Here is a 22,522-nt window from a genome sequence, read left to right as displayed (position 1 = left end):
TCTCCGCATCAATTCAGCAAATGGAAAGCACAGTTAGAACGTCAAATACCTCCTAGCCAGTAGATGAGGTAAATTATTTGATTGCCTATACAAATTAATGAGAGCGAAACTTTGAGTTTTTAGCTAAAAGCCTGGTTACTTGTGTCGTAGTTGGTTGTTGTATTTAATAGCTCAGAGGAAATCAATACTTGGGGGAGAGGCAACTAGTCTATGCCGTGTAGTGCAAAACCTGGAGCCACAATGTAATCCGGCTCATGATACCAGACTTGGTTTGTGCTGACGTCTAGAAACAGTTGTATTAGTTATTAGTGCGAAGCCCTGGCACCAACTACCCCCAAGGTCAACTCTGGTCACGAAAAGCTATCCACATTAGTTACTACTAACCAGCGGATATGCACAAATGCACCACTTGTAGCCACCACTATTGCCTGTTTTAAAGCTAGGCAAACGATGGCATCCATGCCCGCACTACTCGGACCCTGTGACGTTGAATATGTGCCGGCATTTGCCTCCTGAGGATCTCCGACCCGGACGGAACTGACCATGTAGGCAACCTCACAGTGTGGGGCTTGATACTGGGATTTTTGCACGGCTGGTTTGGGCTTCCTTTCCTTATTTTTCTTCTGCGCTAACTAACTAACCATCTTTTTTTGGGGTCTAATTGACTAACCAGTCTTTGTCTTGGCCGCTTCTGTTGCACTCGTTCCACGCGAAAATGCATTTATCGGGGCCAAGGTGAGGCTCGTTTGCGCTGGACAAAATCCCTTGATTGTCTATCCTCTCTTCCCAACTACAGTACTACAAGTATTAGTTAGTAGTTAACTATAACTACGAGCAAGTAACTAACCATGTATAGTCACCCAGCCAGCTATAGCGACACAACTTCTAATATTGATTTGCCTCCCTCTCTTGCGACCCCACTTCCATAAATCAGGCGTGCCCTGATGCTCCTGCAGCTTCTTTGCGCCAGATGAAGAACTCGTTCATGCCCAGCAAAACTTGACTTGAATCCCCCTCCCCTCCTCTGCCTATTTTATTGCGCTGCTAAGAAGCCAGGTCTGTCTAATCCAAGACCACCAACCCTGTTGTGTTCTTATAGCCACATGCTCAATGGTACATGCCATCAATATCTTGCCATTACATCTATCACAAGAGCAAATGCCTCTATCTACGTTCTGTCACCCGCTCACTAACCTTATCTCCTCTTGCTAGGGCTGTTGCAACTCTACCGAACAGAGTCCTTATCAGGGCGCATTCTCTGTCCCATCGTCCACCTCAAACATCGCCGCTGGAGCTGCTCCGGTTCCGACACATTCTACCTATGCGTCGGGATCAGCCATCTCTATACCACCGGCGCCTTCTGGCACTTCAAATGCTAATTCCCTAGCCCATCTAAGACGGTACTCTCGAGACAACCGCCACCCTCGACTCGGGAGAACTTCAAGTGAACGACGCCATTTGCATCTAGCTGCTGTAACAACGGCCGTAAACACCGACAGTATCGAAGCCCCAGAAATTGTCTTCAATCAACCTTTGCGCCGTAAGCGCTGGAAGAGTCGCGCTGGACAACAATGGACTACTGCCCGCATTGATCTTTGTCGCCAAGAGTTCTTTGAGACACGCGATGATGGTCGGCCTGAAATATGGCAGAGCCTTCGCGCTGCCCTGGAATTATTGTGGGTATCGGATCGAGCGCAAGAAACTGGCCGTCTGCGCGAAATCGCAATGTCCACGGCTCAAAGCATTATCGACGCTGCTGGAATTACCATTCCCACTGGGAACCCCTCGCACGGCGTCTACGACAGCCGAGGCCATCTGTACCAGCTTCCCAGGGAAATTATCTGCGACCCACAAGACATTATCCAAGCTGAAGGCGTCATCTCTGATCGAAACTCCGTCACCACCGCCGAGGAAGAGGAGGCAGAGGCGAGCTTCATTCAAGACGAACAGGCTAAAAAAGGTGCCCTTGACAGCAACAATCTCAGCTCCACTACCAATTCTGTCGCCGCTTCTGCTGCTGCTGCTGCCTCTGCCTCTGTTATGACCCTGTCCTTGATCAAGTTAACAGTGCGGTTGAGCCAAGGTGCACAGGATGTCGTGGTTGAAGCTTCTCTGGCTGAGCCAATACGCACAATCAAAAAGACCATTGCAGCTAAAGCACAACTACTCCCTGATCGTCATGTGCGCCTGGTGTATATGGGTAAAGTGCTCCCTGATAGAGACTCTCTGGAAAAAATTGGCTGGCAACCAGGACATGTTGTGAATGCCATGATATGCAAAAAGCCTGATTCTACTCTTTAGTCCAGAACCTCGCACCCATTCGCGTCTTCCATCCTGTCTTTCACTTTCCCAGTCTCATCTGATTTTTGCTTCCTCTGCGAATACCCCTTGCTGTTTTCCTTTCACTCAGCGATGGTCTCTTGTCTGTCTTTGGCATTGTTTCGGACATTCTTGTCACCAGGGACACAAGTATGCCATGTCATGCCATGTCAGTCTTTGCTTTTTTTTTACTTTTTCTTGCTATGTATGTACCTGCGGATGATAGATCTGTTTCTGATACAAGTGTTGAACATGTAATTACACCACGCACCATAACTGTGGTTTGACTCCTGTCCTACTTGCGTGGCAAAATACGGAATATACGTCGTACGGTGCTATGTGCAAGATAATGGTCAGGGAGTCAGTTGGTTCAGTCGTGGTTCTCTATTCTTCTCCTTCTCCAGCCTCATTCAATCTATCGTGATAGCTATATACAAATACAAAGTGGGGTATCATCAGGGTTAGCACAGGAATGTGCTCACGTGACCATACCCCTGTGAATATACCTTGCAACCATGGAGTAATATTCCGACGATAGCTACTTCTACAGGTATGCATATTGGCGTAGCGTGCTTGAAAGACCATGTATTTATGTATGTATGTACATATATAAATTCTGGGTTAGATGTGCTGAATCACCTTGCAACTATCGACAGTCTGTCATGTTCAAATAATCATGTGTATGTCGCGACTCAATTTATGCATGTACATACATAACTATCTCAATCAGTAGTCAGGCATTCAGAATAGTTTATGTCATCATCATGGTATGTAAAACACAAAGGCATAAACAGAAACAGCAGATAAAAAACATCAACCAATTCTCGGCTACGTTAGTACGTACAAGTGGCATGGCAACAGCAATATTCAACAAAACCCGCCGCATTCTTCTCTCCGCTTATCACCTCATTATTCCCTACTGATTAGTTGCTCATACTACCAATTTTGTTCAAACCCTTGAGAGACCCCAAGCTCAGAGCCAGACCTTGTGATCTACTGCGTATACGCACAAAACCGGTGATGGGGCCATTTTCGCCCTTCTGTTCAATGCTAAGATTGGCCAATGCATCCTCACCTACAACGCAAAGAATGGTATGTTAGCATGGATTCCGTCGTTCAATAGAAATACATGTATTTTTGAATACTCACCAAAGACGCTACGCGCATAAAGGTTAGCACTTAAGAACTGGCAGTCACCCTTCAGGCTGGCCTCGGGCGTCAAGCAGCTCATGTTGGTGCATGCCATCAACTGTGACAAGAACTCACGCAGGCTGGTAGCCTTCGAGTTGATGTTGACCTTGTTCTCCCATTCGAACTCAGTCCACATGGTACGGAACTGAGTCTCAGTGCAGGTCGCAGGCTGGATGTAGTCCATAATATCCACGTGTACATCGTTAAGAATGACAACGTTGGTATCCGTTGAGTGAGCACCATCGTAGACAACATTGCCAAAGATGACGCCAGTATCGGTCGATGATACCTTGATAGTGCACTGAACATTGTGGAAATCGTGGGGACCCAGATTCTGAGTCGTTGGCCGCTCAACAACCTTCAAATCACCCAAGGTGGCAAACTCAACTGAGAGGTTCTGCAGAGTTTCCGTGGTCTGGTTGACAAGCAGTACGTCCAATACAATGTCAAACTGGTGTACTTTGACATATGCTTCGGCATACACAGGGTCAGAGAAGCCAGTCAGTTGAACGACCCTGTTAAGCTTCGAGGAAAGATCCTCAGCGGCAGAATCTCCGCCAGTAGCCCGTTCTAAATCCACGTGCATCTCATCCGCACCATCGCCGGCATTCTTCTTGGCCAATTGCCGAATGTTTACGACATCATCAACCTGGACGGCAGTTTTGGCCTTTTCCACAGCCTCTTTGGCTGCCCGCTTGCTCTCTTCAGCAAGAACCATAGCGCGGAAAGCCTTGCGGGTATCATCCAAAAAGACTGTTTCCAATTGCTTATGTTTCGTGAACTCAGCGAGGGACCGGACACAAGTCATAATGCGGTCAATTGAGTCTTCGTCAATAGGCTGCTTTGCAAAGTGCGATTGGCCGACGCGGACGATAGAAATCATGATGAGCATGGCCTCTGCACGGAGGGCATTGGTGCGAGAATTGTCGGACGAAAGTTCGCTGTGTCGCATGACCAGCTTCACCAGAGTAGATGCAAGTACGGTAGCAAGATAGTAGTCACCATCCAGAATCAGTTGGCGTAGAGGTGGCTTGGAAGCAGCTTTGACAGCTTCCAGTTTGGCGGCAGCGGATGACTGGCTTGTAAGAGCGGTCTCAGTGGCATATGTTCCATCAGCAAGAACACGTCTGGATCCTGATGACGGAGCAGACTTCTCGTGAATTGACTCTTCAGAAGCCGGCGCTTCCTCATCGACATCCTGGGCATCTAGCAGTCGCTGTTCGGAAGCAACAATAGGGATTTCCCCCAAGCTAGCGCGTATCCGCTTCCAGGCATCGCGAATATCCTTTTCCTCCAGCGCATATTCACCCACAGTCCAGAGAATTCCACGATAAACCTTGCCAGCTCGAACTTCTCCGAGAGTTGAAGTCAGACGTTGTACAATGGATGGGCGCAGTTCGGGGAACTTCTCAACCACTTCCTTGGCAAAGTTAATAACGTCGACGGCTGAGGCATTGTTGAAGTCGGCAATGAAGTCCATCAATAAATCAACTACACTTGCAGCGACTTCGGAGAATTTGATGGCGCATTGGTGAATGGAGTGAATAAGCAGCTGGCGATACTCGGAATTTTTTTCGAATTCTTGATCAACAGTTTTGGCAAGCTCTTTTTTGAGGAGTAGAACCACCTCTTCTACATTCTTGCTCGACACCATTTCCATGGCAATAGTCAGGGCCTTGCGGCGAACATCAATGTCGGGACTGGACAGTGCGCGTAGAATTTCCATGGTCAAGTCGTCGAGTACACCTTCGTTTTTGCGACGAAGTTGATCAACTTTGTCCAATACGATTAACTTGACGTTGTTGTCAGGCTCCTTAATACTAAGTTCAATAAATTTGCTGGCGGCAGCTTTAACAGCAACAGGGTTGTTGGTGAGAGAAGTGAGAGACGAAGCAGCCTCATAAATGACAGTCGAAGCGCCAGCCTCAAGGAGATCAAAGATTAAGCGCAGGTATTTGGCCTTGTTTTGAGTGTTCTGCACGGCATCCTTGCGGATAAATTCAAGTTCCACAAGTTGAAGGAGCTCTTCCGCATTAACAATGCCTTCGAAAACACCTCCCAGATATTGAAGGGCAGCATCATGGCTGATACTACTGAGGGCAGCGAATGCATTGCGTTTGCAGGTGGAATCGGTCTCCGCCTCGAGGAAGTTGGCAATCAGCTCGGGGGCATCAGGGATCAGGAACTGTGAGTGCTGGTAGATTGAGGCAACAGCGAACACGGCATTCTTGCGGACGTAGGCGTGGCGATGTTCAAGACAAGAACGGGCAGAAGACAGCAAAGGTTCGATCAATTCAGCCTCACGCAGTTTGCAAAGGAAACGAAGGGTGTTTCCGCGAATATACTCGTTAGGGTGCTGAAGATCGTTGCGAATGCCGTTGCTAAAGAAGGAACCCCAGAGTTAGTGAGGAGTTCCGAGGCAAATAGTAGAGCTTGAAGGGAAGAATCGGTAGGGGGTAGCCAATGGCTTAAAATAAGCGCGTCTAGAATTCGTCAAAGGTCGACAAGACTTCATGTGGCACTGATGCTCTGATGGTTGATACATACCACACGAGAATCATCTCTTGCTTCAGCTTGCCGGAAGCATCCAGCTTCGGACATATCTCGTAGTAGAAGTACAGCAGCTTCTTGAGCGGCTTGTACTTGCTGGGCATGACAAAACGAATGATGTGCATCAAAAGAGATGGCATAGAGTCGCCATTGAGCATGATGGTGAGGATGTGTTTCATGGTCTCCACCTTGCTTTCATCAGTACCCTTTTCCAACTGTGTACGCAGGTCTGAAAGGGTGGGCACGTCAGCGGCATTGTCCTGATGGACAAGGCTGTAGGCGTTCTCCAAGAACGTGGCCATTATGAAAATGCAGCGGATGCTGGAATTGGAGAGTTTGGCGTCAATCAAGCAATTGAAAATGAAGAAGTAGTCGAGAGACGAGGCCAACGATGGGCGGCAACGACGCAACGGTTGGTCAAATCAAGGTTGGTGGTATGATTGCGGAGGGGACAGATGATGGTTGTGTGTGATGTTGGCGGCACGAGTATCGACAAGCTCCAATAGGAGGATTTGGGGACGAGGACAAAAACAGAGACGAGGTTGTGATGGCAAAAGACAGCATGCGAAGCCCAGGACGTTGAAACGGAATACGACGATGTCGCAAGACAAATAAAGACACCTAGATGTATGTAGTAGACGGAGTCAGCCAAGCATTTCGTTGGTTAAGGTGAACTCCTTTTCTGGGTCTCAAGCTTCAATCAAATAGGCCAGTGTCAGGCCAGGCGGCCAACTGAACTATAGGGAGGGGGGTATTGTGGTTTGGGTGGGTGGGTATCATAGATGGCGTACCAGCAAGGAGCTATAGCAATTTGGCCTGGGCTATGGTGTTGTTGTGTTCGCTGAACTGGCTGGCAATAAGTCCCGGATCATGCGGCTATGGCTAAATAGTCTGGATCAAAGATTCAATTGTAGTTGTGGTGGTGAGGGCCGTTGAACGAAGCAAAAAAACAACCGAGCTCTCAGGTAAAGTGCAATCCGAGTTACAAGCTATCGTGCAGGTGTTGTATACCTGTACAAGTGTCTTAATCCCAAGTCTAGGATCTCAGGGAGAAGGCCTAGGTGGCCGTTACGATTTGGAGTGGAGACACCCTCACGTGATTCAGATCACGTGGCGCTCTGATTGTCTAACCCTAGTATCGCTGTCGGAATAAGTGTAATCCTAACTCAAACTCCACTTAACTAGTTGACTAGTCAGCCAACTCACCAGTTAGTTACACATCCATAAGTGTCGTATATGTGGTACCATAGCTGAAAGTTGTTGGGCATGACAACAAAGTTGCCCAGTATATTGTTGGGATAATAACCTATAAGATTTCCTTTGCGCTCTTTTAATGCTGAAGAATATGATATGACGACTATCAACACCATTTCCGCATAACTTTGTTCACACGAAGACTTTGAACTTATTTATTGTTCCACAGGCTCATACAATTCAACTTGCCTCGAAATGATGCGAAGCCGCCATCAAAAACGGCCATTTTCAGCTGAGTCCCCGGCATCATCTTCCAGTCTTTCGCGTCTTGTCATTCACTGGAATGAACTGCCGGACTGGCGGAAGGACAATGCCTTTATTCATACAGGCTATCGGGCCACCAGCAATTCATTACACGCATGCTTTCGCAGCCTGTCGTACCTTCACAATGAAACGGTGAACATCTGGTCTCACCTTGTTGGGTCTATAGGCTTTGTCTTGATCGCAGCATACCTTTACGCTGTGATTGCACCACGCTACGCAACCGCCTCTCCTGTTGATATCGTAATTTTCGGTGCGTTCTTGAGCGGTGCGGTTCTATGTTTGGGCATGAGTGCAACATATCATGCCCTCTCGAATCATTCCCGCTTGGTAGCAAAATGGGGGAACAAGCTCGATTATACGGGCATTGTCTTTCTCATAGTGGGAAGCTATGTGCCGGCACTATACTATGGGTTCTACTGTGACGTGGCTCTAAGAACACTGTACACAATAATGGTGAGTTTAAATGTCGCTTTGCTATCTTGGGTGTTCCTTTGGCTAACTTGCTTAGATTTTCACATTTGGCTTTGGATGTATCCTAGTATCGTGGATTGAGCACTTTCGGACTCCGGAATGGCGACCATATCGCGCGTTCATGTTTATTGCTCTCGGAGCCTCTGGTATCGTCCCAATTCTACAGGGTCTTGAGAAACACAACTGGGCGTACCTTCAGAAGACAATGAGCCTGGATCTAGTCATTCTACATGGTGTTATGTATGTGGCAGGTGCCCTACTTTATGCTGTGAGTATTGATTTTGTTTTAATTCCAACGTGAACTCTTCACCGGAAAAGAAAACTGACATTTGAATAGGCTCGGTGGCCTGAGAGGACGTGGCCTGGTGCTTTCGACCACTTTGGCAGTTCACACCAAATATTTCATGGATTTGTGCTACTCGCTGCATTGACACACCTGTATGCCATGGCACTAGCATTCGATCACCATCATACCAACACTATAAATATTGGCTGTGAATGGAACAGGTAAAGCACTCATGACACACCGTTATTCGACTAAAGAAGGCCAGAAACACTTGTATTATGGGGGCTGAAAAGAGGGTGCTTGTGTAGTTTATGCTCCGCGTCTATGTATATCTATTCCCCTTCCTGTCCTATAGCTACCCCCAAATTCATTAGTTGTAACAAGCCAGATGCCATTGCTACTATCGTCCAGCCGCTCGTTTCTCTTACAGGATTCCACTCAATTGCAGCAATACGGGTCTCCTTTTCGTGGTTCACTGCTCTTGCAGGATCGATAATTCTGAATGCCGGCCCCTTTTCCGGTACTTGGCCCTCGACTGCCCCATTTTTAGTGGTATCGTCTTTGTCCTTGCGTTCGTTAAGCTCCGTTGAATCACAGGCCACCAATCTACTGGCGCCCCTCACAGTGTCATTCAAATGGCTGTCGGCCTGAGAAATCCGCGGAAAGCAGCTTGCAGGGCGGAACTCATGCTGCATAATCTTTCGTTTGCTAGGCTTTTCGCTTCTGGCGGCAAAAATCTTTTTGATACTGTTGGCACACCATAATGACCCATCTCTCAACCCCACCAGAATGAAGGGGTGGCCGTAGCCAGCTGAGAAGGCCGTCACCGCACTACTTGACGATATTACAGCCGGGCCATGAGGGAAATAGCGACAGTGCATGAAACTAACAACAGCATCCAGTGGGCTTGATGACGGGTGATTCAAGAAAAAGCCCTGGAGGTCGTCATGCCAGTTTAATGCGGTGCTCTGCATAGCAATACTTGGGAGGGCCCAAGATGTTGACTCATAGCCTGGTGAAGCAAAGTCAACTAGAGTTGGTAGTCCAGCAACTGGCACTGACACAACTAAATATGGTCGAGAAGGGTAGCCTGTAGTGATGTCAACCACATATGAGTGGTGCGTAGCATGGCGGGCCAAAAGAAGACACGGGGCAATGGACCAGAGGCAAACGCTTCCATCGACATGACCAGTGACAATACGATTGAATCCAACCCAGGCAAAGCAAGTCACTTTGATTTCTTCCTCATTATTGAGAAAGAGGCTGGCGATTTTGACACAGGTGCCTTGATTCCAGAGAAGAGGCGTTAGCAGAGCGCATGTAGAAAGATGAGGAAGATAGCAGCCAAGAAAAACAAGAAATCAAAGAAGAGGAGGAAACTGTGGATATACTTACCAGAGTAGCCCTGCGTCTGATCAATATCAACGACATGTACTTGCCCTTCGGTGGAAAGTACACCCAGCAAACCTAAACCTGCATCCTGTTTCTGAGGACACCACATCACCCTTCGAGAAAACCCCCAAGGAAATACCATCTCTCGTGCTACAGGTGGAGATTGTAGATCTTCATTTGCTAATCCAGTGAATGTGAGGGCATAAACCAAACCATCACTAGCTGTTTGTGTCCCATGAGGCCGACCCTCACCAAATGGGACTACACATACGACTAGCGTTTGCCTGTCATTGACCTCTTTGGGCGCCCAGGTCATATTTAAAACGGTACCGCTGAGATTTAATAGCCACCCAGGTCTCTGAAAGCTGGCTTCACCGCCGTCTCCATGTTCGGGAGAAAGTCGAGGCACAAGCTGCACCTGAAGTCGCTGCATACGTGTCTCGTTTCTTTCCGAAATGACAATCAGCTCTTTCAACAAGCTCGTGTTTTCACTCAAAGCTCCACTGCCGCAGTCCAGTGTTTCTGTTTGTGTGATATAAGCTCCTGAGCTCTTCCAGTTGTGCAGCAGCTGTAACTGCTGGTCCTGGAAGTCGGCGGGTAGCCAAGCTGGTTCTGGGCGCTGATTTATGATAGGCAGCTCGTCGTAAGAATACCAATGGTTGATGAATCCAGCTGCGGTCTTGATGTCTGCAGGAATGGGTCCATAGAAACGCTCAAGAACAAATCCTATGCGACGACGTAAACGAAGAGGGCCGTGATAACTGCGGTTTGTCAGTTGGGAAGGGTACGGTTCAATAATATTAGGGTTAGAGTTGTTGATGGGAGATTGAGCAGTCATGTCATCACAAGTGACATCATTAGAAGAAGCAGCTTTCCTAGGCCGAGCAGAAGCTGGAGTTGTGTTGGACTTGAGCTTTCGCTTGACAGCGCTAGCCTTTGTAGGTGAAGAAGTTGCTTTGGCCCTGGGGGTCCGGATGGGTGTTGTGGTAGACTTTGTAGAAGCAATGCGGCGTCGCGCTGCCGGTGTTTTGGGCCCAGCTTCCTCCTCACAGAAGCTTTCTGTATCCGAATCTTCATGGTCGGAAATCTGATATACATCGCTGTCGCTGTCTACTTCGTGGCCCGCACCTCTGTCATTGTCGTCGTCGTCAACTTCGTGGACTTGATCCGCGGCAGACTTTGTCGCAGAGCGCCGCGGTCGCTGGCGGCGGAAATCAGAAGACATTTGTTTGTGAAAAGGGGACGAGGGGCATGAGATAAAAAAATCCCCGATGAATGGCTCTTTATAGAATCCTGGGTCATGTTATATTAGGCGAAAGCTCGAGATTTGTAGCGAAATGTGAGGTCCATTTCTTGTGCAACTTTTTGTGTCGCTTATGTAATCCATAATTTCCCGATGACGTCTTCGCATCGCGAGATCTACGCCTCCATACACACATCTATGTTTTGACAAGGTTACAATGTAATGTACTATCGATTTGCATCACACCGCCACTTTTTCCAGTCTTTAGATCTCTCATAAACACATATCTATTATCATGGCTACTTTCCCTATGGCAGAGCCAAGCCTCCTCAGCCCACGCTCCTCGATACGATCACCGCCAGTTCCCGAGTCTATTCGCCCAAACGACTTCTACTTTCTTCTGCGCCCCGAGATATACAACCCACTTGACACGTTTGTCACTCCGGCATGCTTCAAAAACAGCCCTCAGCAGCCACGTCCAGACACACCTATCTCTGAGCTTTTGTCTGGTGGTCATTTCCGCGCTGCTGCTAGTGCTGCTGTTGACGAGTTGACATCGGAAACCATTGACCCCGCGAACTACCGTCGAATATTCGAGCTACTCTACATTCGGCTATCATGCTTGGTACTTATAAACGCCACGAATGTGGCTGCACAAGAAGTCAAAGCATTGCAGGACCTGAACAACGTCTCGCTGTACATTGACCAAGAGACTGGCCAGCATGTTGTACCGTGGGATCTTCGCGTGCTGAATGTAAAGTTGCAGGCTGTTGGCTTCAATGATATGCGGCGAGCTGTCATGAGTTTTTACGATTTGGCACGCGAAGCCCGAACCAAAGTTGCAACGGCTCCGAATAAATCAGAGCGAGAATTATGGGTAATACGACTACGTGATATTGGCGTGAGGGTTGCTTGGTCATTGGTTGAGCTAGGCGATACACTAGGCGCCATTCTACACATGCAAACTCTGCCGCCTAGTAAAGACAACACAGGACGTCTGGCTGAAGCCATGTTGTGGCTCTATCTTGGCGACTCTAGTGCGGCCAAGACTGTTGTCAGTACTCTAGCAGAGGGCCAAGAGAAGCAGATGATGGAAGCTTTGACCGACATGGCAGACGGAGAATTTGTCGCAGCATTGACTCAACTTGAGAAACTAAATGTGAATGGAGAACAGGCCAGCGAGACGGTGCAGGTTAATCGAGCAGTGTGTTTGCTCTACAGTGGCAATATGGACGAAGTGAGTACCAGAAAGCTGGTAGTGAGGTTGAATCAGACCGGCAAGCTAACTAAATATAGGCTAGAAAGGTCCTCGAGGGCCTCATCGACAATGGCTTTGCATCTCATACCCTTCTACTCAATCTTTCAACCATCTACGAGCTTTGTACAGACAAGAACCGCGGACTCAAGGCAACCTTGGCTAGCCGTGTAGCTACACGAGAGACGAATGAACATGGTTGGGAACGGACGAATGCTGACTTTAAGCTTTGAAGAGAGACATGGCAATGCTATATAGGATATAGTGGCAGTGGCTATACTTGAATAACTCCCATTGTTTGCTTGCTCGCTTCATTTCGACTACGCTTGCGACGATCGTGAGCTGGTGGTTTGGCTGAAATCATAGCCTGCTATTTTAGAGGCCGGTCTTGTTGGTTTGTCACTCTCACGGGCATCAAGACCCACGGCCATACATTTGTATGTATGTACATACTTGCAAGCATTGAACTTGGTGCTTGTAGTGTAGTCAGCTTATCGACGTCATATTTGTTTCTTACTTGCGTAGATTTGTCTTGTGCTTGGAGAATTCATTCTTACATCATCTTGATTGGGCTGACTAGCGATGAACTAAAAGTGGGGCTGTTCTTGTGTCAATTCATAGTTAGCTAGTTAGTACTAACTAGTATCAACGAGAACAACATGCCAAACCAATACAAATACAAATACAAGTGCATTTGTGTGTATCTTCCTGTTTAGAAGTCCCTGCGGCCACTTTTTTTCTCCTTCCTCTGCGCCAATCCTTCCCCTCGCTCGTCTGTCTCCCTCTCTGCCCTCTTTCTACTATATCTTACCCAACCACCATAATGCTGTCCAAGCTCCTCGCCGCAAGCATTCTGCTTGTGAGCTGCTTTTTTGGCGCCCGCATGACCATGTTCCTCGGCTTCCACAATGGTCTATTTGATGTCATTGGTGCCGCCGTATCATCTCCGGGCCTGCAGACTCCTGTATCCGCGACTACCACTGGCGCTGCTTTGCCGTTCCCTGCGGGCCCCCAGCCCTTTGTCGTTCGGTACACCGGCCTGGCTGCCATTGACCGGCTTCTTAGTGACCTCATTGGCTATTTCACTCTGCTCATGCACACGCCTCAGACTTTGGGCGCGCGTGCAGCCTGGATGTATATCATGGTTCAGTTCTATGGCATCTGGCAGGTACTTGAGCTCGAGGGCTACCGCGTTGGAAACACCAACCGTGTCGTCAAGCAGTAAGTTATTCATCTAGTTACATTTATAGATGGCCATCAAAGCACTAACAAGCTCATAGTACCGCCATCCTTGGTCTAATTTTCCAGTCTGCATCCTTGGCTTTCACACTTCCGCTCTACCTGACTGTACACATCCTCACAGCTCCGGCCACGCCTATTCATGGTGCCTTTCACGTTACTCATGCCGACCTTGTTGCAGCACCGTTTGCTGGCTTCCTGGCATTCACTTTGCCTGCACTAGGAATGGGCCTCCCTGGCATGTTGGGTGCGCCAGCGTACCATTACGTCTCAGCCTTATGGCAGATCTTCCCGGTGACGCAGAGTCTCTGGCACTTTGCGATTCGTAAAAGTCTGTTTTCTGAAGTCGGTGAAGTTGGCGTGAAGGCGGCGTCTATGTACGAAGAGAAAGTTGAGGAAACCAGTGAAGCTGTAGGCCTTGATAACACAACCAAACGGCGGAAGCAAACTGTGGCTACCACCGTTGCCATCGAGTCTCCAAACCAGTCTCAGGTCACTGTTTCTCACGGCTTTTCTACAGCTTACCGCGACGCGTTTCGTCAAGGCTTGACCTCCCAGCTACTCATTCTATCGTTGATTATCCTCTCCCCCGAGACGCCCTATCTTCCTGCTGGCCTGCGTCGCGTTGCTAGTGAAGTCACGTGGTCTTCCGTGTTTTTGCCATTCACCTTTAGGACCTCTCCCACTGTCAGTAGCAGACTTTTACAGGCGAATTCTGCAGACGCTGCCACCGAAACGCCGCTTCTCGGAGCCCTAGCCCTGACTTTTCTCCAGTGGGATTTATTCTGGAGTTCTTTTAGCTACCTTACATGGGTCATATATGAAACACTCCGAGGCGGCAGACCAGGCAAACGCCCAAGCTTCTGGAAGACTCTAGGTCTTGCCTTGGGATGGGGATTAGTCGGTGGTCCAGCGGCAGTTGGGGCGGTGCTTTTGAGCAAGCGGGATAAAGAAAACATCAAACTAACAGAGAATGGCAACCAAATGGCCGAATCACGTACCCGGACCATTAAAAGCAAGAGCTCCTAAATAGAACTTTCAATATAAGCAGATGATTGAGATAGAGTGACAACTTAGTCCAGTAGCTCTATTGCAGTACAAATCTATGAGGAAGGAAATATGAAATCTGTTCTATGTAACTCGCGACTCGGTATCTAAAGGAAAAAGAAAAAAGTGGAAGCAAATTGGTATAATGTGACAAAATCGAATCACGGTAGCTGAAAGCCCAAGAGAATGACAAAAGAGGCATCATGTTGTCAGGAACAAAAAGAAGCAACAGCAGGCATTGGCGGAAGCTGTTGTCTATTGATTGTCGGCTGCCAATGTATTACACATACATCCCAGCTGATTGTCCAGTTCTATCAGTTGGGAAAGTTTCTTAGTGATGTTGCGGATCAAGAATCGTGGCCCACTCAGTATGCTTGGCCGTCTGGTCGGTTTTATCTCCCCGTTTCTTAAGGAGTCCCTTCTTGCGCAGACGACGGCGGAGCTGGCGCTTACTCTCGAAATCCAAAAGTTTGCTGTCAATCGCGGTAATGTCCGTACCTGTTGCCCAGTCCAGCAAATCGGCACTGTAATCGCTAGCGTCTTGTACGACCTGATTCCATGCCTGTCGGCCCTTGCCACCAGTCACCCATTGGTCAACTTTGATAGGAATTGCATAGCCAAAGGTCGGGTCGTCGTCTTGCCACACACAAGGAGCCGAACAGGCCACTGGACGGCAGTGAATATCACACATAGATTTCTCAGTAAAATACCAAATGGCGAGAAGGACAACAAAAAGGCCGGTAATAGTGAGACTAAAAGGTCCTTTTTTGTACATCCGGGGAACAGGAATGTCAACAGAGACGATATCCATTGAGGCCGAAGAGTGGCGGCGACGAAGATTGAGGCCAGAGTACTTTGTGGAGATAGAAGATACAGGAGACTCAACATCATGTTCTGACGGTGTCGTTGGGGATTCGGGTTGTGGAATTGGCTTTTGAGATAGAGCGGGTGGCAACCCCACATCGATTAGCACCGGCTTAGCTCTCTTGCGAAGTTCTGCTTGGCTCCTGGAAATACCGTCAGGAGATTCGGGCAATTGGCCACTAGATGTCATTTTGCTATCGGTATATGTTGAGGGTATAAGCGTAGCCATGTCGTCAAATGAAGAGAACGAAGAGAGAAGTGGATGATCTTTTTCAATAGCTGTTTCCAAATCTGACAATAGCTCGACATCATCAGCATCGCCGATACGTGAGTTTGTAGCCTCACGTTTAGACTTTGTCTCAACCTTTGAATGAGTCGGTCCTTCCAGAACGTTCTGATGGCTTTGAAGAGATGTCGAAATGTTTAACTCCGTGGACTTTACAGTCTGTGAAGCCTGGTGACTTTCATCCTGAGCTACAGCCTCTTGGTTAGAGGTTGTTGCGACAGTGATGACATCATCTTTGACAGGGCCAAGTGAGCCGACTACTGCTCGCTTCAGGCCCCTCTCTGCTTGGTGAATAACAACCATCTTCCTGCCCTCGCTCACTAGATTATTCGCCTCCATTCGTCTTGGTTCAGCCCCAGCCTCGGGTTGATGGAGACTAGTCGCAGACTTGGCATCATAACTGTTGTCAGGAGCATGGGATTCAACAGTAGATATATCATCGGGGAAAACCTTGCTGGTTGAGGTTTCGTCTACTGAAGCATCACAGTTCTTGGATGGGACAGAGCCGCTCGAGACACGATGTTCCAATCTCGAGAGCCCTTGTTTGATGCTACGCAGGCCCTGTAAGGCCTTGTCGCATGCTGCCAATTCTTGTGCTGCGTTCCTTTCACCATGGCTACCTCTTGATGAACAGGCACTGCTACCGCGAGAAGACCTACGAGCTGTGGCTTTCACTTTAGCTTGTGCATGTGCTTCCTCTTCTTCGTGTTCAATCTCTTTTTGTGCCAACATCAGTTCCGTATAGTCGTCAATGTCGATGGTAGAGTCTTCAACACCATACTGTCGTTTAAGCTCACGCAAGTCATCACGCACCGATGGGGGCTTTAATGAGTTCATTGGGGCCCGGCGGAAAGGTTGTGAGCGTGAACGAGTACGAGACATTTCTGACAGTGAGGTCACTGATGTTCGACGCAACGATGAACTTCTGTCGCGGTCTCGATCACGTTCCCTGCTCAAACGGGAGCTCATGATAGTATCCGCAGTTCCCACTGAAGCCGTACGACGATTATGGACTTTAGTATTACTGCTTTCTGTAATGACATCGAGTCTGCTCAGACTCATTTTAGATGACAGAGCCTTACTATCAGAAGCACCCAAAGAGTACCCACTAAAGACGGGTTGTTCTGTCTTGGAAATAGGTGGTGGACGAGGTGTTTCAATAGGAGTTCCATCAACAATAGCAGGCTCTAAAATGGGTGAGTCTATACTATTCCGAGTATTCACAACATGCTGTATATTTCGGGACATCGGTCCCTCAGAAGTAACCCGGGGTGCAGGTGGATAAGCCGTGTTTGAGTCGCCAAGAGTGAAGAGTTCAGTGCCTGAAGTATTGCGTGCCAAGTTCCGAGCACGGAATGAACAGTCGGTTGATACAGAACGGCGATGCATGTTCAGAAGATTGAGATTTGGGTTAGGAGCCAGATCAGGAATTGGTGAAGGTGCAAGAACGGTGGAAGTATGAGCGCGAGAGACCGGACTATGTGCTCTATCTCCAGTCCTAATGTCCAAACGGCAAGGGCTAGACCAAGTACGAGAGTGCATCTGTTGACTAGTACTAGAGACATCCGGTTGATGTATTATAGGAGGGCTGATGGCATGTGACAGCTTTTCGGTGGCAGCAGTGGTGCTAGACACGGGCCTAGACACCGACCTTCTATGGGTCGTGCTAGCTCGGGATGTAGATCGCAAGTTTGTTGCGCCTTTTCGATCACGACGGCACACTTCCTGGTCTGATTCCAAATCCAAGTCAAGTTCCGACACAGACCCTGTGTGAGATATATATCTTGAACGAGAGTTACTAGTACTCCGTTGCTTAAGCATAGACAAAGATGAGGTAGGTAGTGCTGACACAACAAAAGTCGCTTGTGATGGAGCAATGTTCCGGCGCCCGTGTGTTTTCATGTGTATGTCAGGAGATGCATCCAAAACAGGCGACACAGAGGACGTAGTGAGTGCCGTAACCGCAGCAACTGTCGTATTAGGGTGTGTATAACTTGAAGCAGCAGAATGAATGGTAGAAGCCGAAGCGCTACGTGTGATAAAAGACGAAGGCTTTCTAAATTCGGTTCTCTGGTCAGCCTGGGACGATGCGGACGCACTCCGCTTTGACTTCCCATCAGACGAAACTGAAGCAAAGGATGCCTTTCTTGACAACAATGGCAATAGAGAATTGGAGGGCCCATTTTTGATAGTCTGAACCCCAGAGTTATGGGCACTTCTTGGACGCACTGGAGAATGTGTTGATGAGTGAGCAGAAGAGGCTCGCTGTTTTTCTCGTTCATCAGGCAACCGTGACGGAACAGGATCAGTATGTTGATGTGACAGTACTGCAGACACAGGCGCAGAAATGCAATCAGCCTTGTTATCGTGTGACTCAGGTGAGCCTGGGATTGGCGCAAGCGTAGTGGTCAACGTCAGGAAAGGCTGAGAAAGGTTCTCTTGAGGACCGGTTGCAACTAGGAGAGGTGAGATCAAAATGGATTCAGGCAATGGCACGACCGGAAAAGGCAGTGAATCAGGGCCAGGGCCAGTAAAATTATCTGGACCATCATACGAAGCGGTTTTTTCAGCATCAGGTTGGACTCCCACATCGTCGGAAACATTTTCAGGCATGCCTCTGTCAGCTTCGAGATGAGAAGCAGAATTAGGAGTATCTTGGGCAGATGAATGGTCGAGAATTGGCAACGGGGCTAGCAACACCTCGTCGCTAGAAACAAGCTTCTTTTGGGTATCAGCTGCTTCTATCGTGGCAAGCGTGACATGAGAGGTTGTTTGACTTGTAATAACCTTTTCAACGTTCGCCAGTTCAACGGCTTCCATGTACTCTTCCAGTTTTGTTGAACTTTTGGCAGGTTCTGCCTCAGGTTCTGCTTGCTCTGGAAGATGTTCTTTTTCATATTCACCATCAAGCTGGAACCCCTTGTTGTTAATCTGCAAAGGCGGTGTCGTTCCTTCGTCATTTTCTGCCTCTTCGCCATCGCCAACTACTGACTCATCTTCTTCCAAGATGGAATCATCCTGATGACTATGGTATCGTTTCTCGATTAGGTCAGGCGTCACCGGCACATGTGTGTTGTTGCGTATGGCTGGAATTTTGGCCCGCAAAAGTGCAAATGGCGCCACGTCATTCGGCTCTGTGGGATAGATCTTTCGTGGTGCTATCGGAGCAACAGGCTCAAATAATGAAAGAGGTTGTGGTGACGCAGGGGGTGAGGCAAAGTTTTCTTTCTTAGGTGGAGTCTCAAATGACGTAGGCTCAAAACGAGGAGATGCTGCCGGCGAGGTGATGCTTTCTTTCTGATATATACCCTCAGCGATGGGAGCTGTTCGTCGGCGATAATTAACATAAGTCGACAAAGACCGGGTACGGTGTTGAGAGTTGAGCTCCCGGTTTTCTTCCAATTTAGCAGATGCTACGTTAATTCGGGACTCTTCTGCAATCTCGCGCTGGCGTATTTCCTGGATTTTGTTTGCAGGGACGTCGTCTTCAGGTTCAGAAAGCTCATGTAGTGGCATTATAATAGCGGGCGCGCTTTTCCTAACTTCACGTCTTTCTCTTTCAGATTCACGTCGGCCATCAGGCGACCTGAGATTCTCGACATCACGAGTGACACGACTGTCAGGAGAACGTATGTATCTTTCTCTGGATCTAATGCTGGGCGAGTCGATGTCGCGTCCGCGACTGCGGTCTGGAGAGCGAAGACTCAAGGATTCCATGTCTAAGGCGCGGCGATCTGGTGACCTCACAATGGGAGCATCGCTGTCCTTGAGGCGGTGTTCTGGCGAGCGTAAAATAGTAGTAGTCGTTGTGAGGACATGGTGATGTAAATACTCATTTCCATCACCATTGACCTGCTCGATGGCCTTTTCTAGCGCCCGAATTTCATCCAGGCGATTATTGGTGAAACGCAAGGTGCGATCATCTCGAGGTCCAAGAGAACTACGGGCGCTTCTAGGTGTAGATATCACACTTGCTGGAGATGCTCGGACACGTGAGCTTTCGATTCCCTGAATATCGACACCAGTGAAGTCATCGCCAACTTGCCAGGAATATTGGCTGTTGGGCGAGCGGCCACTATAACTGCGAGAGTGTGTAAGAGCATGTCCCAAAGATGTCACTGGTCGAGAAGGAGGAGTTGCTTGGACCGGGTGGGATCGTTGATCGAAAAGAGGCGAAGCTGGGGGGCGAGGAGACATGGGAGATGGGTCGATTTCAGGCTCCTTTTTCCGCTCAAGGATTATCTGTGCAGATTCGACCGGGTCTTTGTTCTCACTTCGCTTAACCAAGCGCTTCAAAAAGCTTTTGCTCCTTGAAGGGGTGGTGATAGGCGAAGCAGCCACGTCTAATTCTTTTTCTTTCTCCTTGGTTTTATGGCTTGAACTTGCCCCACTCGGCTCTCGAGAAAGTCCAGGTACAAACTTCAACAAACGGCTAGACTTTGAAGCAGGAGACTTGGTACCATCATCTGACAGAAAAGAAGTGATAGAGCCCTTAGATCCACTCCTTCTAAGACCACGGGTAAGAGATGGCGACTTCGTAAGCCTGTTGCGAGCTTTTTCTCTTAACTCTTGAAACGGGCGAGCCTTGATAGTCCCTATTTGCTCTACGCTATGTGATGACGGCAAGAGTGAAGTCCCCGACCGTGCTGAGCTGTCATTTCCACGTGAGCCCGGGTACGCTGGTGTGGGGCTGGGGGAGAGGTTCATGGCAGGCGGAGATGAACGTCGTTGTAAGCGGCTATGGTTCTTATCGTAGATTCCTCTTTGGTCCTTGATGGGCAGGTCGTAGTAATCTTGGTCGATTCTTTGGGCACTATTGTGATCCCGTGGGTCATGCACACCATGTAGGTCCCGCTGATTGTAGAAACGTTTACTGTGACGCTCCGGCTCGTCGTAGTAGTCCTGGTCGTTGTAGCTGGTATCAGACTGGACATCGAAGTCGGTCGCCAAAGCACCTTCGTCTTCTTCAAGGGCAATGCGATAGGCCTCTGTGAGGGAAATCACTTGAGCGTGGCGCGTCACACTAGCCAGTGACGATCGGCGGCGTGGAATCGGAATGCCTTCGGGGGTAATAGCACCAAGCTCTCGCCGGTTTGCGCTGGACCAAGACCGCTGCAGAGGGCTGTGAGGCGCCGAAGCCCTACCTCGTAGGCCGTCTATAGAGACAGGGCGCTGTCGTCTCGCGTTGTGGATGCTATGAGCGGGAGACTTTGTGGGAGTTGAAGTGCCTAGAATCGAAAGCTCGGGGTCATTTGTCGCAAATCCAGCAGGCGTGTTAATTGTACTGAAGAGAGGTTTGCGGCCGTCGCGATCAATAACAAGCTTGCTGTTGCTGGCCGAAGTAGTTGGGCGGCTCAGGTCTGGTCGTATGCTGAAGAACTCTATGGGCTGCTGAGACATCGAGGGGAAGTAAAGAAAATGGTAATTTTCTGGAGAGGCCAGGATTAGAACGGGTTCAATTCAGGAGGCGGTGGAGGCCTAAAGCTGGGGATTCAATGGCTTTTTTGGTGGTGGCTCGCATCGACCCAGCTTCACAGCACAAAACACATACAGAGAAAAAGAAGGGAGGAAAAGAGATATCTCTTAAAGATACTTGCGTCCGCTCCTGCCCAGGGCGAGCAAGATGGTGAACAAAGAGGCGTTTGGGGGAACGCGAAGATGGGCGGTGTGTGACGAGGGAAAGTAAAAAAAAATCAAGTTGACCCGACTTTTTGTTTGCATGTGGCTGAAGCCAGACGCGTTGATCTAGCGCTTGTTTACTTTCACAGGGAATCAATGGCTTTTTCAGGAGGGCGGTTGTCTACATGCAGGCCAGACGCAAGGAGCCGTAGAAGAAGCAATGAGCCAGCCAGATGGAGAAGAGACAAAGCAAAACCGGCCAAGAGAGAACGCAGGAGGAAACAAACGAGGGCCGTAGTAGTCGTTCGGGTCGTGATCAGTTGACAGCAAGCATTTGAAAGCTGCTGGCTAGTGCGTGGGTGGATTGGATGGATATATAAGATTGGGCTAGGATGACGATCAAAAGAGTATTAAAAATCGGCCAAAATAACAAGAAAAATGAAGGGGGGAAAAAGTCTGATGGAGAAGCTCCCAAGACAAAGTACTGTGATAATAATTGAATGCGACTGGAAATGGAGAAGAAGAAAATTCAAGCCATGAGGCGGCTCTTGCATGTGTAGAATTAATTACACAAGTGGAAGCCAACCGACCAGGATGTGAGTGTGAAAGGAGAATAAGGCTAACACACAATGGGCAGGAGCGTGCCTCTCAACCAACAGAGCAATAGCTTGCTTGATTATCGTCGTGTTTAAGCGATCCTGTGTAGGCAAGAACCAGCGGCAGCTTCTACTGCTTCCAGCCAATCAGCGTGTTATTATCATTGTTTAGATTGACTCCATACATGTACCGGCACCTTACTGCGGCCCAAACCCTAATGCACTAACACCCACATGTACAAGATTGAGATGCCAACGACTGAACTGACAAACAAAGGAGACACGATCTGCACTTTATGCGTGTAGTTGTCCGTCTTTTTTCAGTTGTTTCATTGTGAAGATATTAATAGTCACTAACTAGCCAGTACTTTCTCTTTGTTTTCTTTGCCCCTGTTCTGTTGGGCACCCTCAAGAAATACCCAAGAATACCCAATAAATCTTGCCATGAGCCTCGTTTTTCTTCACCAACTGGGTTTTTATGGCCACGTAATTCATGCATGATATATAGTTGCACAATTGTCACAACTTCTAGGTCTAGTTATCCATAATATGGTAGTTGGTTATTCATACGCGTATATCAAACCCACTATTGGTACTCGAATGCAGTTTATGAACTGTGTAACTATGTATAACTAGTTATACATAC

General features: G+C 48.4%; 7 protein-coding genes across 7 annotated transcripts; 4 read left to right on the top strand and 3 right to left on the bottom strand.

The window, feature by feature from the left end:
- Nucleotides 1-1,110: 1,110 nt before the first annotated feature.
- On the top strand, nt 1,111-2,301 carry BROUX77_001511 (uncharacterized protein; the record flags this gene model as incomplete). Its single annotated transcript, XM_073745949.1, has 2 exons — nt 1,111-1,113; nt 1,213-2,301. 2 exons carry the CDS (start codon nt 1,111-1,113, stop codon nt 2,299-2,301), a joined length of 1,092 nt encoding a protein of 363 aa, XP_073609746.1.
- A 941-nt stretch (nt 2,302-3,242) lies between these two features.
- BROUX77_001510 (uncharacterized protein) lies at nt 3,243-6,362 on the bottom strand (the record flags this gene model as incomplete). The annotated part of the gene is made up of 3 exons (XM_073745948.1): nt 3,243-3,394; nt 3,469-5,891; nt 6,058-6,362. The coding sequence occupies 3 exons, from the start codon at nt 6,360-6,362 to the stop codon at nt 3,243-3,245; spliced, it is 2,880 nt and encodes a 959-aa protein (XP_073609745.1).
- Nucleotides 6,363-7,509: 1,147 nt separating this feature from the next.
- On the top strand, nt 7,510-8,560 carry BROUX77_001509 (uncharacterized protein; the record flags this gene model as incomplete). Its single annotated transcript, XM_073745947.1, has 3 exons — nt 7,510-8,031; nt 8,087-8,317; nt 8,387-8,560. 3 exons carry the CDS (start codon nt 7,510-7,512, stop codon nt 8,558-8,560), a joined length of 927 nt encoding a protein of 308 aa, XP_073609744.1.
- Nucleotides 8,561-9,877: 1,317 nt separating this feature from the next.
- Nucleotides 9,878-10,952, bottom strand: BROUX77_001508 (uncharacterized protein; the record flags this gene model as incomplete). The annotated part of the gene is made up of 2 exons (XM_073745945.1): nt 9,878-9,907; nt 9,999-10,952. The coding sequence occupies 2 exons, from the start codon at nt 10,950-10,952 to the stop codon at nt 9,878-9,880; spliced, it is 984 nt and encodes a 327-aa protein (XP_073609743.1).
- Nucleotides 10,953-11,265: 313 nt separating this feature from the next.
- BROUX77_001507 (uncharacterized protein) lies at nt 11,266-12,458 on the top strand (the record flags this gene model as incomplete). The annotated part of the gene is made up of 2 exons (XM_073745944.1): nt 11,266-12,207; nt 12,267-12,458. The coding sequence occupies 2 exons, from the start codon at nt 11,266-11,268 to the stop codon at nt 12,456-12,458; spliced, it is 1,134 nt and encodes a 377-aa protein (XP_073609742.1).
- Nucleotides 12,459-13,048: 590 nt separating this feature from the next.
- BROUX77_001506 (uncharacterized protein) lies at nt 13,049-14,493 on the top strand (the record flags this gene model as incomplete). The annotated part of the gene is made up of 2 exons (XM_073745943.1): nt 13,049-13,446; nt 13,506-14,493. 2 exons carry the CDS (start codon nt 13,049-13,051, stop codon nt 14,491-14,493), a joined length of 1,386 nt encoding a protein of 461 aa, XP_073609741.1.
- Nucleotides 14,494-14,842: 349 nt separating this feature from the next.
- BROUX77_001505 (uncharacterized protein) lies at nt 14,843-21,061 on the bottom strand (the record flags this gene model as incomplete). Its single annotated transcript, XM_073745942.1, has 1 exon — nt 14,843-21,061. One exon carries the CDS (start codon nt 21,059-21,061, stop codon nt 14,843-14,845), a length of 6,219 nt encoding a protein of 2,072 aa, XP_073609740.1.
- Between the last annotated feature and the right edge of the window lie 1,461 nt (nt 21,062-22,522).

The sequence above is a fragment of the Berkeleyomyces rouxiae genome, assembly GCF_048999995.1.
Source record: "Berkeleyomyces rouxiae strain 22BRR77 chromosome Unknown BrBRR77_ptg000001l, whole genome shotgun sequence".
NCBI lineage: Eukaryota > Fungi > Ascomycota > Sordariomycetes > Microascales > Ceratocystidaceae > Berkeleyomyces > Berkeleyomyces rouxiae.
Note: the sequence above shows the minus strand (reverse complement) of the source record. Positions and strands in the feature narration are given on the sequence as shown.